A 17,332-nucleotide genomic window follows, 5' to 3' on the forward strand; every position below is an offset into this window, starting at 1 on the left:
TCCACCACCTAAATAGTACCTGCTCTGTGAGGGTCCATGGGGGTCCTGACCTCTGAGGAACAGGGTAAAAGGGGGCTAACAAAGTATGCAGAGAAACAGATGGACTACAGTCTGTAACTGTAGAACTACAAAGTGCACCTATATAGTAAGTGGAGCTGATAAAATGGACAATGAGCGTAGAAACAAGGATAATGTTATGCCTGATTGGTGTATGTCCCGACCGTCAGCAGGTACTTCTTTCTCGTCAACAGCCTTAAAAATATACTAAACAGTTGTAGCCTATCCCGAAACACCTCTTAGTGAATCAGAAAGTGGTAGAGCGTAATACCTGGCTCCGAGTGGAACAGTAAAGCATTGGGATATCAAGTCAGTACCATTCAACCTGACACTCGCTGTCAAGATGCGGATGGATATTCCTTTGGGCTGGGCGTGATTTTGGTCCGTAAGCTCTCCACAGGACTGGATCTGTCTGAGGCACTTGTTAAACCACAACAAGAGACGGTGGACTCATCCGAGACGGCACAGGAATCAGGACAGGGATACATTTTCCAGCCTTCAGACCTCTGAACTATCGCTGCAGTCAAAGCCGCTCCTCAGTATAACAGGCTGCATGCTGGAGGAGACCTTTGGTGCCTGCTTTGTTGGCCTCCGTTGAGATCGTACCACCAGGACAAGGATGGCCATAAGAAGGACAGCGAGCAGCAGCCCCACTACAGCTCCCACCACTGTCACTGCTTTGTCCTCAGCACTGTAGCTGCCCAGGCCCTGTGGAGCCAGGCTGTCAGCAAACAGCTCTCCATCTGGTGCAGCCCGCCTGTGGCTGCGGTCCAAAGCGATGTGCATGATGTTGGTTCCTCTGTTGTTCTCGGCACTGATCTCCTCTGCGATGGCAGGGACGTCTCTGGCAGAGCGTCTGCTGTGCCTGCCGCTCGGAGCTGAGGGCAGCGTGGCGCCCGCCATGAAGGAGTGGTACTCCAGGCTTCTCTTGCCAATGCCGCGGTTGGCATTGTCTCTGGAGCGCACAGTGTAGATGGTATGGATGTACCACTCCCTGCCTGCTGCCACCTGATAGAGGAGGAAGAAGCTTAAACCAGCATCTAATTGTCATACAACTTAGCCTTACCATTTTTTTGTACTAAAATAAAATGAATCAGCTTTTTTAGTCTGTATTATTGTATTATTACTAGCTAGTATGGCTAGCATACAGATGCTGTACCCCCATATGTAAAGTGACAAAGTTGACTTGAATTGAATTAAATATTTATAACAGCCCCTTTTTTACATTTTCAAAACATATGTGATATAAATATATTATGTTTTTCAACACATCCAATTAATGACAACACATTTTAGCCATAAGTGCACTGCAAAAAATGGGATCTTGTCAAATGAAATGATTTCAAATCTAGTCAAAATATCTTGTTTCCCATTTTGAGATGGTTGTGCACTTATTATAAGATTATCCAGCTAATTTCTAGACATTATTTACTTGTTTAGGTAATTTTGTCAAGTAAAATGGTCTCACTACGTTGGCAGATAATTTAGCTGGCTTCAAGCACATTTCTTAAAACAAGCAAAATTATCTGCCGTAATAAAATTATACACTAGTTTTTACTTAAATCAAGTAAAATAATGTCTACAGTTAAGGTAAAGAATCTTAAACTAAGCTTGCAACAATCTCAACAGGAGAAACATTAGATTTATTGACTATATTTAAGATAATTGTACTTGACAAGATAACGTTTTTTGCAGTGTGATTCCTCCCCCTCTCCCATTAGTAAACAGGGTAAAAACACAAGTCAATAAATGAATTTGGACCTTTAGCCACCGACAGTATTTATCAGACACATAAAGAAATGAACGAGACTGAAGTTGGCTTTTCATTCATAGCCGTAGAAAACATACCTAATAGTGCCCTAAAACGCAAATAGGGAACCATTTCCGATCCAGCCTTTGTGCTACTTTTAGATATATTTAGTATGTGGTGTGTTAAGCTTTTTTAACACTCATCGTCAAAAAAATTAACTGCATCCAAAAGAAAGTGTCGGATTGCAGTGATATTCAGAAGGAAGATAAAGGTTACCAGGAACAATAAATTATTAAAAATGTAGACTGGGTGATATTTATTGAGCTACACCTACAGAAGTAGTGTCTCTCAGTTTGGCGTTGGGCCGCCATGTTTGCTAACGCAACATGCCAGACGTCTCGGGATGAAGTTGTAGAGGGTCCCAATGGTGTCCTGCGATAATCCATCCCATGCAGCTTGAATATTCTCACTCAGTTCCTGCAGATTTTGCGGTAGGGTTGGTGCGTTGATGGCAAGTCCAATAGCATCCCACACATTTCCAAATGGGGATCGGTCTGGCGATGCAGCTGGCCATGGCAGAGTATCTCTGTCATCAAGGCAGGCTCCAGAGACGGCAGCAGTCTGTGGACAAGCGTTGTCCTGCTGGAATAGCACACCGGAGTGTGTGTTCAGAAAGGGTAGGGCTGCTGGCTGCAGGACCTCATTAACGTAACGTTGGGCTGTCAAAGTGACTGTAATGAAGACCAAAGGTGATCTGGCTTTGTACGAAATTGCACCCCACACCACAACACCAGGCCTTCTGGATGAGTGACGCATGACAACAAACCATTCACCTTGGCGCTGACCACGGTGCCTCCACACACGGATTCATCGGTCTTCTCCACCAAGACGGAAGCGGGACTCATCACTGAAGATGACCCGCTGCCATTCGGAGTCACTCCATGACAGTCTGGCACGACACCATTGCAGTCTTTGGCAACGCTGACGTGGTGTTAAGGGCAGTCATTGTAATGTTCTGCATGCATGTAGTCCTGCATCGTGCAGCCGTCTGCCAACGGTGCTGGCACTAACAGGATGACTCATGGAGGGCATCACTGCTCACTGAATGTCCGCAATCGTGGCTGTTGGGTCACTCCGCTGGTGCGTGCCTTCTTCTATCCACTGCCGCCAACAGCGTGCTGTGGTAACATCCGCACGACTGGTATGGTGCGCAATACATCGACAAGACCATCCCGCTTCCTTGAGCCCTATGATGCTCGAATTGCTTTCAAACTCTTCTCCGAGGCAGACTTCGCTCGCAAAGGATGCTACCAACACAACAGCACGAGTCAGAATGGAAAGCATGCGCAACAGGAAGACTTTATAGTCAGCCAGGTACAGCAGTAAGGCCTGTCCTTGCTTACATGCGCAGCCGAGCGTGAAACTTGAATCATTTGAATGTCTCACGATGTCAAACCTACCCACCAAGTTTCATTCCTGTTGGTTGATTCCTTCTGGGTGCAACTATTTTTTTTGACAATGAGTGTAATTACACAGTCAGTATCAGAGACTGCTGTGTTCCTGTGGTGTTAAATGTAATTTTTTTGTTAATATATTTTGAGACAGCAGAAGAGGTGCAAACCTGGAACAGGGGAGCAGAGTCTAGTCTAAAGCCATCTGAGCCAGGCTGCTTCACCAGAGAGATGGCAGACGGGTCATCTACTGCCAGTAGAGCGTTGAAGCCCACATCACCAAAACTCTGAGCCTGAGTCTCTGGCTGTGCTTTATCCTTAAAACAGATGGAAAAATACATGAAAGATAAACCCTGTCTCATTATAACACTTCACAAGATTATATATCGTCTTTTAGATCATTTTTGGTGACTTTGTTCCGATGCAGCACAACATTCCACATCATGTAAGCATGTTCTGTAATTGCCAGATATAAAGGTGTGTCTATTTATCACTAAAAACCATAGCAAGCAAGCTTCATGATTTTTATTTAGGTTTATATAAATGTGTAATAATATTCAAGCACCTACAATAATTTTGAATCTGTAGAGTAGGGAGGGGGAGTCTGCCAAGCAGCCAAACTCGAACTTGGTGGGGTTATATTTGGGAACATATCCATCTGCTCCAGTGCATAAATAAACCTTCTCAATATTACAGTAGAAGGAGTCGCCCAGGTTCTGGACTGGGTCCACCATCACTCGTCCATAGATTATATCTCCTAGAAGAAGAGAAAATGTTCCGGAAGTCAGCACATGCTATTCAAGGTAGTTAGAACAACAATTCCAGCTGAGAAACTACACATTCGACTGCATTCACATCCTGGCCAATAAACTGCACAATCAGAAATACAGGGTGATTCAAAAAGATTCATCCGATTTAAAGCGCCATATTTTTACAACCGTGAGGTGCCTAGGAACTAGGGGTGGGAATCTCTAGGCACCTCACTATTCGATGCGATTATGATTCAGAGGCTGCGATGCGATTCTAAAATGATTATCGATGCATCTTGATGCATTTTTTTTCTATACAGGACTTCTTTTTTTTCTCACTGTGAGAACTTGGTACTTTTAAAGCAAAGTATTTGTGATGATCCATAATGAATTTACTTCCAATATCTTTTATTAATAAATCAAATGGAAGTGATGTAGCAAGTGAACTGGAAGGCTCTCATTCACTGCTCTTGTTTGGAGCACATTAAACACTGGCTGCCACTCATCTGTGATAAAATGCGCAGTTATGGTGAAATAAGATCCAGTGGCAGTAGATGTCCACGCAGCATCTAGGTGTTACAGCTGACCTGCCCGTTTTCTTGCGTGATTCTATAATTTCGTTTTTTGTCCCGTTGTAGAGAGTGGGAGCTGTATCTTGTCTCCAAAGTGTGCAGCATAGCGCGAAAGCTCTTGTTCTCAACGACTGAGAACTGGCGTGCAGACTGCAGGTCATAAGCGCCGCAGTCTCACCGAGCTAGTAGCAAACCAAACGGCAAAGAGAGAGATTTAAGGCGAACATTTGGAGACGAATGGACTTATCCACAGTTGGTTTCCTGGTACGTTAAATCTGCAATGAGAGACTCTCAAACACAAAAAGTTGCGAGGATGAAGTCAGCTTTCGATTTTTCCCGTTCCAAACAAGAAGCTGCCAAATAAGAAGCGACTTCAGCCTCATGAAACAGTTGAACGTTGCGAGACATTTTACAAGAAACTGTTCAACTTTTGAGGAAAAGTTTTCTGGTAGAGATGGGAGGAAAGCGGCTATAGCTAAAGCTTAAAGCAGAGCAAAGAAAGTCTGTGTTTTCGTTTCTATTTTTAGTCTATCTATATTAGGACATCACATACTGAGTCATATTAGACAAAATGTTGTGGCTCCAAGGTGGTTTGATTTTTGTTGAAAGGACAAAATGTCTCTTCTTAACATTTGTGTTGTGACTCCTGACCTAACCTGGCTTTTAATGCAGAGGGAGCCGGTCGGATTTCTCGCTCATCCAGTTGTGTTTTTGTTATGTGCCGCCACAGACTGTCCGGGCACTGCACTTCCGCATTTCCAAGTCCTGCCTTTTGCGTTCCGTCAACATTACATTATAAATTAAAATTTAGAAAATTGATTTTTGATATGTGAATCGATTCAGAATCATTCACGTCCGCATCGCGATGCATCTAAGAATTGATTTCCCCCCCACCCCTAGTAGGAACCAATCACACACCAATTGAAAGAGGGGGTCATAGAGTTTCTGACTGTCAGTGGAAGATGGCTCCCTTCAGTCTGTGAGGAGACGAGACCCCTGAGCAGAAAGCGTTCTGCGTTCTCTACTTCAATAAGAGTGAATCCGTCATAACTGCAACGTGATTTTCGTGGGCAGTGAACCTCCAACAGCTCAGAGCGTTCGTCGTTGGTTCCACAACACTGGATGATCTCCGAAATCGCACTGAAAGAGCCGTGAGTGCAGCGACACCCGACATACTCAATCCAGTATGGGATGAATTTGACTATGGCGTTGATGTTGTCTGTACAGCTGGAGGAGGTTCATATTGAGCACTTATAAAATTACATAATAAACTTTATGCTCCTTAAACCATTTACAGTTCACTGCATTGTTCTGTAATGATTTACAAGTGAAATGAATCATTTTGAAATCGGATGAATCTTTTTGAATCACCCTGTATATTAAAACAAAAAAAAATGCAAATTACTGCTGTATATCTCTGTAAACCATAATAAGCCAGGTGTTTTTTTTTTGTGTGGTTTTTTTTTTGGTTTTTTTAAGCGTTAACTTTTAACTTATTAACTTCTCTTTATTCAGGCCCCAACAGGTGAAAAATCCCATCAATGAATGAGTTCCTGTGGACGTACCCTCTGAAAAAGCTGCATCGCTTTCCTGCCCAAAGCCCATGGATCCATCAGACAGCCACACAGACCTCTTAGACAGCAGAAACATCTGCGTGTTCAGACTAAACTCCACAGCAACAGGGTCACTCACCTACGGAGTAGAAGGAAGCGGTGGAAGGTATGAAATGTGTCATGCTGAACATTGTTCATCGATAATAGATAATAACGCTGGGTTATTAATATATCCCCTGTAGTAAAATCTCTAACCAGCACCTACGAAGTAAAGGTAATAAAACTACCTTAAAGCTTGCCAGATCTTCATTGCGTCACTTATTTGCACAACACAAACAGCAGTTTAATCATGTCATTGTTTATACGCTGTGTTTCCTGTCTTCCTGTTTTGCACATATTTTCTTGTCTTGGTCTTAAGATTTATTTAAGCAGTAGAACACACAGGAGTGTGTTGTCGCGAAATAACATCACGGCTGTGATTTGGTCGCAGTAGATCATCACAGCCGTGATGTTATTGGCGATAACACACTCCTCGAGTGTTCTATTGCTTCTATAGTGCTTCTCAACCAATCAGCTTGCGTGGCCGAACTGTTGTATAATATTCAATAAATAATCCTGAATAAATATGGACTCTGCTGATGTACTTTTCCTACAACAGTATATTTATGGTTAAGAAACACAAAGCATAAAGCAAAACCGGCATATTTTTACTGTTTAACTATACCTGCTGGAACCGAATGTCCAGATCGAAAGTGATGGGCTCTCTGGGGTTACACACTGCAGGAACGGAGTACTCGATGTTCAGGGCTGTGGTGCAGGGGGTCAGCTTCACTGTGTATGTGCCAGAGTAATCACGCACCTATAACATGCAGTAATAAGGAACACAGCTGTCACACATAGAGGAATATGCCCATAGTAATGCAAGAACAACACACATTTAGTATGTTTCTAACAGACTACGCGTGAGCACATTTGAGGCAAAGGAAAATGCAAAAACTATTGCTATAGCTTTAAAAGTGGTCTGTACTTAAGTAAGTTTTAGGCATGCATGGAACAATTAACCCTCTACTGCATGCATTATAAGAGCAATAAAAAAAAAGTTCAATTCACTTTTCTTGCAATAAAATGGTCCTTGATTTATTTTTTTGGACTTGATTATTAAATTAAAAAAAACAATTAAAAAAAATTGTGTGCAGGGGATCCTTTTGGAGTATGTTGCATTGAGGCAACAAACAAATTTCTGCAAATTCTCATAACAAAAAAAAGAGAGAGTATGACCAAGTACATGCTTGTTATTGATAATTGTTAATCCTATCGTTGTCTTTAAATACGTGTAATGTTATTGTAAAATGAGAAAAATGACTTTGTTGCCCTGAGGCAACATTATGCAATAGAGGGATTATTAAATTCAAAAACATAAATAAATAGAAAGTAACGTGTGTAGAGGTCCTTTTGGAGTATGTTGCCTTGAGGCAACATTGTGCGACATTGGGAAGAAATGATACAGAGCCATGTTCCCTAAAGTGGTGAGACCTGACTTGTGACTGGCTAAATCCATTCCGCTGTCACACAGTGTTGCTTCTAGACAACAAACATTTCTGCAAATTCTCATAACAAAAAAAATGATAATGTTAAAATTGAGGTTCAAATGTGCCCACTAACATATAGTGTATATATACCAAGTACATGCTTTTTATTGACTTACTCAAACTCTTCCCTTTATTGTTAACCCTATCGTTGTCCTTAAATATGTATAATGTTATTGTAAAGTGAGGAAAATGAATTTGTTGCCCTGAGGCAACATCGTTCAATTGAAGTGCATCGACTTATGTAAAAGAAACAAGTTAAAAATAATTCCCACTCACAGCAAAGTCAGAGGTGAATGTCCACTGTTGCACAGGCTGGTTGTAGGTGGGCTCCGTTCTGACCAATGAGAGGTTAAAGGTCAGACCAGGGTGGTCTGCACTCATGACCATTGATGTCAAAGAAGATGCTGGGTCAAAGAAGAAAAGATAAAGTCATAGCATCGAACAAAGAAAAGAGTGCTTTGAAGTGCAGCATGCAAATGCTTCTAAGCTTCTACTTCAGCAGACTAATTACACGTCTTATTCTCAGAGCCTTGCAGATTTCCTGCTGAAAAAAATCCAGGTCATAAGCAAACTGGTAGGGCTGAATGGTTTAGGGAAGAATTCTAGTTTTGATTTTTCTGACCAATATTGTGATTTGCAAAAATTTTCTATAAATTGTAATTTTGACCAGCTTTTCTGGCTGGAGGCCTGAACACTGAACGTAGTACGCCAGGCTGCCATTAAGTTGTAGTTGTATTGTCATGTAAACATAGGTCGTTGATTGCTTACAGTGTTGTTAAGTTAATGTTGTTAAGTTCCCCACTTAAAACTTAAGACAGTATTGATGATGATCCATTGACTGAGGCCATAATTAAAACTGAAGTTCTTGCGATTTGAAAAATTACACTCTTTCAAAATGCAATTTCAGTATAAAACCGATTAATCTTTCAGTCCTACAACCAGACAACTCTGGAGCTGGCAAAGACTTGAAACAACACTGATACAAGTCTGCACGCACCATACTGTAATAACTATGCACAATATATTTATAAGTTATATATCACTGTTGTTGGAACAAAACTTCTTTTCTCCATTTTTGTGAACTGCTTTTTCAGGTTTTGACATCATTTGAAAATGCCTGTTGCCCTTTACATACTAAATTTCATGATGAATGGACCAAAAGAAACAGCCCAAAATTATATATATGATTATATATATATATATATAGTGTATATGAGTATGTCCATAGTCATATGTATGTATGTATATATATATATATGATTGGTGGCCAACAACATGGTTAATTTATGAAAGTTACATGAATTTTTTTTCTTAAATAAAAGAAGTTTGTTCTTCATTTCTCAGCATTTTGCACACTTTTGATTTATAAAAATGAGTGTACACTTGACTCAAAGTGTGACTGAGCCATTTATAAACCACAAATGGTTTCATATTTATTGTTAACTGTATCGTTTAATATGTGTAATGTTATTGTAAAATGAGGAAAATGACAAAAAAACACAGAGAAAGATTTGACAAACATCAAGTATTTGGAGATGAGTGGACTTCTTTACATTTATAATCACTATAGCTGATTTTCTGATACGTGTAATCTGTAACGAGAAACTGACAAACACAAAAAGTCGCGAAACTGAAGTCAGTTTTTTCGTTGGAATTGTCCCGTTCCACCTTAAAAGGTGCAGCAGTTACATTGTTACATTCGTTAAGGTGGAACGAAAAAATTCAAAAAGAAGCTGGTGAATGAGGAAAAAAGTCGAACACTCAAAAAGTTGAACGCTGAGAGACATTTTACAAAAAACTTCTACTTTTCCGGAAAAGTTTCCTGCTGGAGATGTGAGAAAAGCGGCTAAAGCTTAAAGCAGAGCAAAGTAAGTCTGTGTTTTTGATTATATTTTTAGCCCATACTAGTAGGTGGACATAATGGACATAAAATGTTGTGGCTCCCAAGATGGTTTTATTTTTGTTGAAAGAACAAAATAATTCTTAACATTTGGGTTGCGACCCCTGATCTAGTAGAATAAGTTAGCCAGGCCTGGCTTCAGGGTGTTTTGTCATAACTCGCTGCAATTTGAACGGCAAAAGCAGAGGCAGAACGAGCAAAGCTTTGTTTCACTTTAATTGCTTTTGCTGTCTGCCACTACAGAAACCTGTACAAACAGGAGTATAAAAGGCTACATCGATTATAACAGTAGGGTGTTAGTGCATCACTTTGAATGAGCTGCATTATAGGGATGTTGTGGGAAGGCAAATATGCAGATCTCCTAAAAGGGTGGACATTTGGTGACGTGCTGTAAAATGTGGCTCTCCTGTTGCTGCTCTCCTAAATAATATGTGGTTCCTTAGCTTGTTTCTGTGGCACGTGAATACCATGGAGACATCCCACCCCCAAGTCCTCCATGGATACTCCCACTCATGGTTTAGTTCTGGTGCCAGGTTAACTAATCCTGACTCAGGGACTAATTGCTAAAAGTTTGTACCTCTGCTTGGAAACAATGCATCAATCTACGCACGTCTCCATGACAAAATCCCATAAATCACATTTTTGTAACCACTTAATATTAAACACAAAGTGCCTGGAAGATGGCCAACCAATGAGAAAGTAACTGTGAAATAGATGAGAGTCGTTCCATTTAATTTAACCATCAGTTGAGCTTATACAAGACTATTCAAGGCCTTGGAGCTGGCTGAGATTGAATGATGGAAACATTGCTGGAATGCACATTACAGCTCCACATAGATGTCATTCATCATATTTGTTGACTAAATTCAACCAATTACATTGTGCAGTTGCAAGAATTAATATTTGTAATGTCCATGAATCTCATCTGATTTACAAAGGTATGGCTGCTCTGTGCGAGAGTGCGTCAGTGTGGAGAGACGTTATGTTAAGTTACCCTTTATGAATCCCACAACGGGGAAATTGACCTCCGCGTTTAACCCATCTGTGCAGTGAAACACCACATACACACTGGTGAGCGCACTTGCCCGGAGTGCTGGGCAGCCACAGGGGAGCAGTTGGGGGTTAGGTGCCTTGCACAAGGGCACTTGAGTCATGTCCTGTCGGCTCAGGGGATCGAACCGGCGACCTTCCGGTCACAAGGCTGGTTCCCCATCTCTCTAATTTTATTTAAACTTTTTTTTTTGTCTGTCAAATGCAGTGTAATGCAGTATTTTTGCAGATATTAAGTTGAGTTTTTTTCTATAGTGTTGTCATCACCCCTTCATCATTTTATTCATTCTTAATTTTGTTTATTATTACTTAATAGTCAAGTTTGAGCTTGAAATACTGAACATATATATAAAATCCATGCGGTCGTCACCTTCGATCTTTCAGATTTCTACAGCTACACTGCAGAAAAATCACCTAAAACACCTGAAGGGGTAGAGGGGTTTAAATCTCACCAGGATGAGAGGCCACAAATAGCCCCCTGAAGCGAGCCTCTGTGCGGAAGTTGACCACCAGACGGCCCTGCTCGTTAATCCTCATACTAGTTGGGTACAGAGCTCCTGAAACACATCATAGTCGGGTCAGCACGAAATTAATTTAACACACAATCACATATCAGTGTTGTGTATATACACCTATAAATTGTACCGGTATGGTAGGTATAACATGACCAGTGAGCGCAGATACAAAGTCAGTGACAACTTAAAACAGTGTATTTGAGCAAATTCGTATTGTAATAATGTGAAATTTAGATTTTTGTGGGTTAAATATGTCTAAACTTGCAGTAAAGCACGTGTCCGAAACTTGCCTTGCAGCTCCGCTTGTGGGGGGCTGCCAATTCCATCCTTCCACAAGATGGCAGTGTCGTACACAAAAGTGAGCCGCAGCTCAGACTGCAGGTCAAAGTGCTGCCAGCCACCCGCTCCTACAGGAGAGTGGAACACGTAGGAGACGTGGAGGGGAACCCGCAACGTCACATAGGACTGGACCAGATTCAGGACCTGCAAACAGAACAATAACAACAGGAATACCTGAGCAGGGAGTTTCACCACGAATGCGTTCATAACAATTAAAAATCACAAGTGGAGTTTAGAGTCACGGCATAGTGTTGAGTTTCGAGTTTAAGATTTTATGCTACCAAGCTGGACTACAGTGCTGTGCACAGGTCAGAGACCTAAATATTAAATTTCAAATTCTATAGAAATTAGATTAGATACGAGATAATCCACTTGCATAAAGAAGGAAAAAGTCAAAATAAAAAAGGGGAAAAGGGACTTTTCACAACTAGAGTTCAAAAAATTATTAGAAGATTGGAGAAAAGTGGACTCCTAACCACCATGTAAGATGTGGTAGACCACCAAAACACCAAATCACCATCAGACAGGCAAGGCGAGTTTATTTATATAGCACCTTTCAAACACTGCAGTCATTCAAAGTGTCGGAGTTGTTTAAAAAAAGTAAAGTGAGCACAAATAGAAAAACATTAAAAAACATGATTAAAACAAAACATTTAAAAGAGAAAATCATTAAATTCAAAATCAAATAAATTAAATTAGATTAGTTAAATAATTAGATTAGATTTAAAAGGGGCTAGAAACACTAACAGTGTTTAAACTGATCTCAAAGCTGCTCAAACAGGAACGTTTTCAGGCTGATTTAAAGTGTCCACTGTTGGGGCTCTTCTAATGCTCTCTGTCCACTGGGTCCATTTAAGAGCAGCACAGTAGCCAAACGCTCCTCCTCCATGTTTAGTCTTCACCTTCGGCAGGACTGACTGACCAGTTCCTAATGATCTGAGAGTTCTGATTGGCTCATATCGCCGCCGCAGCAGATCAGATAAACACGCTGCTCCTGCACCATTAAGACATTTATAGAGCAGTAACAGCTCCTTTAAGTGTATTCTGGAATGGAACGGGCAGTGGAAGGATTTACTCCTAGTGAGACTCTGGCAGCTGCGTTTTGAATCATCTGAAGCTGTTTGTCTTTTTTGGGAGTCCAGTTAGATAAACAGTGCTTAAAGCTTTCATCTTTGAGAGAGAGGGAAAAACTAAGCTCCACTCTGAGCTGCAGATCTGAACAAATCCACAAGTGTTTCTGTCCATCCTCCCACTGTGAGAAGACAACTCAGTCATATGGGTTTAAAACGTGAAGGAGGCCGTTACCGAGAAAGGAAAACAGACAAAAGGGAAGCTGCTGGTGATGTCAGAACAGTGGACTGGCCACCTCAGAGTCCAAACCTCAGCATTACTGAATGAGTTTGGGATTACTTCGACCGCAAGCGGCAGAAAATACAGCAAACTTCTAACACCGAACTTTGGAGATGTAAAAAGAATGGGAGCTGGAATCAAAGCGAAGGGTGGACATACTAAATACTGCAAAATCAACATTCTGTTGAGTTTTCTGTGTAAATTTCTGGTAAATATGTTGTCTGAAAATGAAAACTTATACTAAATGATCATTTTGACTATAAATTAAATAAATGAAAGGTGGTCTCTGACTTTTGCACAGTACTGTACACAGTTGTGGCTCAAAACTAGGATGTATATATATGGATATTTATAAAACGGATAGTTCCGGTCCTAAAATCTGATTGGCTGAGCCACAGCACGAAAATCCCTTCTGCTGTTAATGGATTAATCTTTAATTCTCATGCTGCTCGCAAGGAGCACCGAGTGTACTGATGAGGTAATAACCCGTTTTTGTTTAAACTGAGGGGCTGGAAACTTATTTTCTTATCTAGAACTAGGCTGGTCAGCTAGCCAACAGGCTAAAAGATAGGAAACATGCTAAACAACTCCAACATTAATATCACAGGCTTGAATTAAAGCACTCACAATATGATTCACTGTAAAACGGCAATATAAAAGACTAAAGAATGTCACCTGAATGACTTACACGCTTCAAATGTCTGTGTTTCAGTCAAAAGTAGCGTCAAACCCAGGCTGAGTCCCAAACGGCTCCGTACTCCCTAGCTGAATAGTGACTGCTTGTCGAGTGTGAATGTGGACAAATCCCAAATGACCATGTGTAGTGATTTTGCACTGTTGGGTGCAGGAGTCAGTATTTAAACTCCTATGTAGTGCATTAAGTAGGGAGCTGTTTGAGATTCAGCCCCAGCCTGAGAAAAGTGGCATCGTCAGACTGGCAGGAGACTCACGGTGGTGATTTGGTGACCAAAAAGTGCTTATAAACTGAAGTTTTTTACATTAAACAGTGCTGTGTTATCATAGCCCTGCGATGGACTGGCGACCTGTCCAGGGTGTATCCTGCCTTCCGCCCAATGACAGCTGGGATAGGCTCCAGCACCCCACCACGACTCAGAAGGATAAGCGGTTTAGATGATGTATGTATGTATGTATGTGTTATCATATGTTCACTGTTATACGAAAAAGGTTTTACTGAATGTTGTTCTCCTCATTCAGCGGTCAATGTTGCTTAGCAACGATACCATACTCTAAAGGATCTACATTTCTTGCCGGAATACTTGTTTATGTCGGTTATGATTAATAATAACAAATAATTATCTAAAACATTGTGCATTTTAATATATTTTATGTTGGCCGCCGTTTTATTAAAGCAATAAGCCACTCGAGGCCGTGGGTTACTGTGATTTTATCTCAGGGAAGGGAGTTTTAGGACAAAGAACACCCAAAGAACACCCAAAGAACACCTTTCCCCGTGATAAAATCGCAGTAACCCACTGCCTCGAGTGGCTTATTGCTTTAATAATCCTGCCAACATGCTCACTATTGCTTGACTACACAACAAAAACTACACCTGATGTGTCCTAACATTGTGATCTTTCACACACATTCAAAATAAATATTATTTGAAATGAATAACGCACTCTACCACATTTTCCCTTTGTGCGCTACGAAATCTCATTAAGTTGAATGTCAAGCTTGTTCAGCCTCACAAAAAGTTATGTTTTCAATATAATGAATCTGTGGGCAGAGTGTGGATATGTTAATTAGACCAGCATAAAATACTGCATAAATCAAACAGGAAGGACCAAATAACGTGAATAAAATGCTTGCGGTCCTACAGATATTTTCACAGTCTCTGTAAGTGACTCTGATTCCTCACTAGAGGGCACTAGTGATCAGCACTTTGCTACCAAAAGCCCTCTATTAGTTTTGGAGTCTGGCCAAGACTAAAAAAAAAAATAAAAAAAAAAGAATTAAATGGCCTCCGCTTTGTCAGAAAAAAGGATTATCTGTCTCAAAGTATAATCTGGGGTTGATTGAAAGAAACATTTCCTCATTTACATAGTCAATTATAATCAAAGTACCATGCAGTGAAAATCGGCCCGCTACTAATGAGGATGGCCCAAACACCTGCTAGCCTGGAATTACTCAAGAGAGGAAAGAAAATCCCCGTGAAATAATCCTGCAGCTCACATCCTGAGAGAGCACGGCAGAGTGAGTGGGTCATATGGAACCGGAATACTGACGGGATGCAGGAATAAGCCCCCCTCTGTTCCCGCTGAGACTGATCTTCTTCAGCTAATGAACTGAAGACACTCTGGAGGAGAGGACTGAGCACTGAGGACTCCAGTGCACTGAGGAACGGCTAACACCAAAAGGGCGTAACGGACGTTTAAGTGAGCCCTTTCAGTGAAAGAGAGAGTGAACCCAACAGGGCAGCGGATTCCAAAGGTGAGTCTTCACAACTGGAGCTTGCCTGGCTATCAGTTTCTGTTGCATCACGATCAGGAATTATAATACTTGAATGAACTGATTGATCATGATTTTCAAGGCGTCCAGGCAAAAAACCAGCAAGGTTAGAAGTCACAGTCATCGCCGGTGAAGACAGAAGCAAAAGTATTTTGACATTAGTATTTCTCACTCATAGATCACTGAAACAAGCAGAGAAATTCTGTCAAAACGTTCGATCGATACCATGTACTGCTACAAATAAACAGCACAGACCAGCATTATGCTGTTTTGGGCCCAATCCCATTTCTTACATTACCCCTACCCCTTGTTTTCAAGTGTCGCCCCTTGGAACTGAGTTATAAGGGGTAGTGGTTGAAATCTTCCTCTATAAAATGGGACCCTCAAATAAAAAGAGCATCACTTCATTAACAGCTACCAGCGCTGCTCTGTAGGCGACCCTGCCAGTCTGCAGTGACAGCAGAGGAGGGTAAAGTTCAGCTCCTCCCTGCTGGGCTTTAGTTTAGGGCATCATATGCCTTCAAAGAGGGGGGCAATTATTTATGATCACCCACCCCTAATTCTTCAGTGATATGAAGCTGATATTCACCAGTCAGATATTCACCAGCTTCTCGTTCGAATTTTCCTGTTCCACCTTAAATGGTGCAGCAGTTCTGACACCTTCTAAAACCGAGTTTAGCGCAAGTACAAACGTAAACTCGCACACATCAGCAAATCCATCAATGTGTGAATCACTTCTAATCTTAATACACATAAAAATAAAATAAACCCCCAAAACACAGTAAGAAGCTAAAGTTGGCTTCCTAATCGCCAGCTTTATGTTTGAGTTTTCCCGTTCCACCTTAAATGGTGTAGCAGTTACATTCTGGTGCCTGAAGCTGCACCATTTAAGGTGGAACGGGAAAATTTGAAGCTAACTTCAGCTTCATGTAAGAAGGTTCTGACGTTAATCTATTATGAATATCTACACGGATTAAGGAATGATATAATTTACCCAGCTACAAAGCTTTAACTATTATTGTAAATAAATAACTACTACATAAAGTTAAGACCCCCTGAATAGACTATTAAATGAAATAAGCTTAAAATAAAACCAGAGGAAAAACAATCACATCAACAGGTTCTCTGTGCCTCATTAACCACACGGCCACATCTACATAAACACCACACAAACAATACACATCACACAGACATGAGTGTGGATCACTGCGTTCCGTCCGTTATATAATCCTATCCCACTTTCTGAGTGTAATATTCCTGAAATAGTGTAATTTTGGACAGTAACTTAATTAAACTGCTGCTCTGTAATGATACTGAATGCAGTCCAGCAGCGATGTTGACCGCCCTAAAATGGCAGCACTGTTGACGTGCCTGACTGGACCCAATGTGGCATCTAGGTATGTGGATCTACTGGGCCACCATTAAATGATTCCTTACTTATTCTTTGACACCACTGAACTTTCTTGCCTTCTATTTTCTGTGTAGCCTCCTCCTCGTCTAACTCAATGAATAACTAACAGCAGGTAATTGACTGATTAAAGCCTCTCCCTATGCTGGCTCACAGTAATGGCCGTTTTAAGTGCTCCACTAAGGGCGCAAGGGGAAGTTATCAGAGTCAACGTTGACACGTCAACAGACGACATGAGGGACACGTGCAAGTAAAGATGAAATATGATCTGAAATCGTGGCCAGAAAATACGTACAACTGGATGTAGAGGAATTACAGAAAACGAGAATCATCATTTGCTCAATTCTGCGTCAAACAGCTTCACATAAAACAGATTACAGGCTCACATGCCTCACTTTGAGCTGGCAAAACAATCATACATCAAAGTCACTTTCAAGGAAAAACCTTCTAGGACAGCTGCATTACAGCTAGAAGAACTGGGGTCTATTTAAATAGCTGTCACACTCATTTCAAATCATTGTCTGCCAGTAACTGTGAGATAATCTGTTAGCTCTTATAAGCTTATTGCATGTGACACTGT

General features: G+C 41.1%; 1 protein-coding gene across 1 annotated transcript in view; it reads right to left on the bottom strand.

The window, feature by feature from the left end:
• Positions 1-248: 248 nt before the first annotated feature.
• frem2a (FRAS1 related extracellular matrix 2a) overlaps positions 249-17,332 on the bottom strand; it is a 136,693-nt gene continuing 119,609 nt past the window's right edge. The window contains exons 17-24 of the mRNA XM_036595057.1: positions 11,477-11,669; positions 11,124-11,228; positions 7,998-8,125; positions 6,857-6,991; positions 6,145-6,271; positions 3,828-4,015; positions 3,429-3,575; positions 249-1,065 (exon numbers count right to left, since the gene is read on the bottom strand). Coding sequence (XP_036450950.1) covers positions 556-1,065; positions 3,429-3,575; positions 3,828-4,015; positions 6,145-6,271; positions 6,857-6,991; positions 7,998-8,125; positions 11,124-11,228; positions 11,477-11,669 — 1,533 coding nt within the window. The 3' untranslated portion in view covers positions 249-555. The remainder of the gene's footprint in view (positions 1,066-3,428; positions 3,576-3,827; positions 4,016-6,144; positions 6,272-6,856; positions 6,992-7,997; positions 8,126-11,123; positions 11,229-11,476; positions 11,670-17,332) is intronic.

The sequence above is a fragment of the Colossoma macropomum genome, unplaced genomic scaffold (assembly GCF_904425465.1).
Source record: "Colossoma macropomum unplaced genomic scaffold, Colossoma_macropomum, whole genome shotgun sequence".
Classification (NCBI taxonomy): Eukaryota; Metazoa; Chordata; class Actinopteri; order Characiformes; family Serrasalmidae; genus Colossoma; species Colossoma macropomum.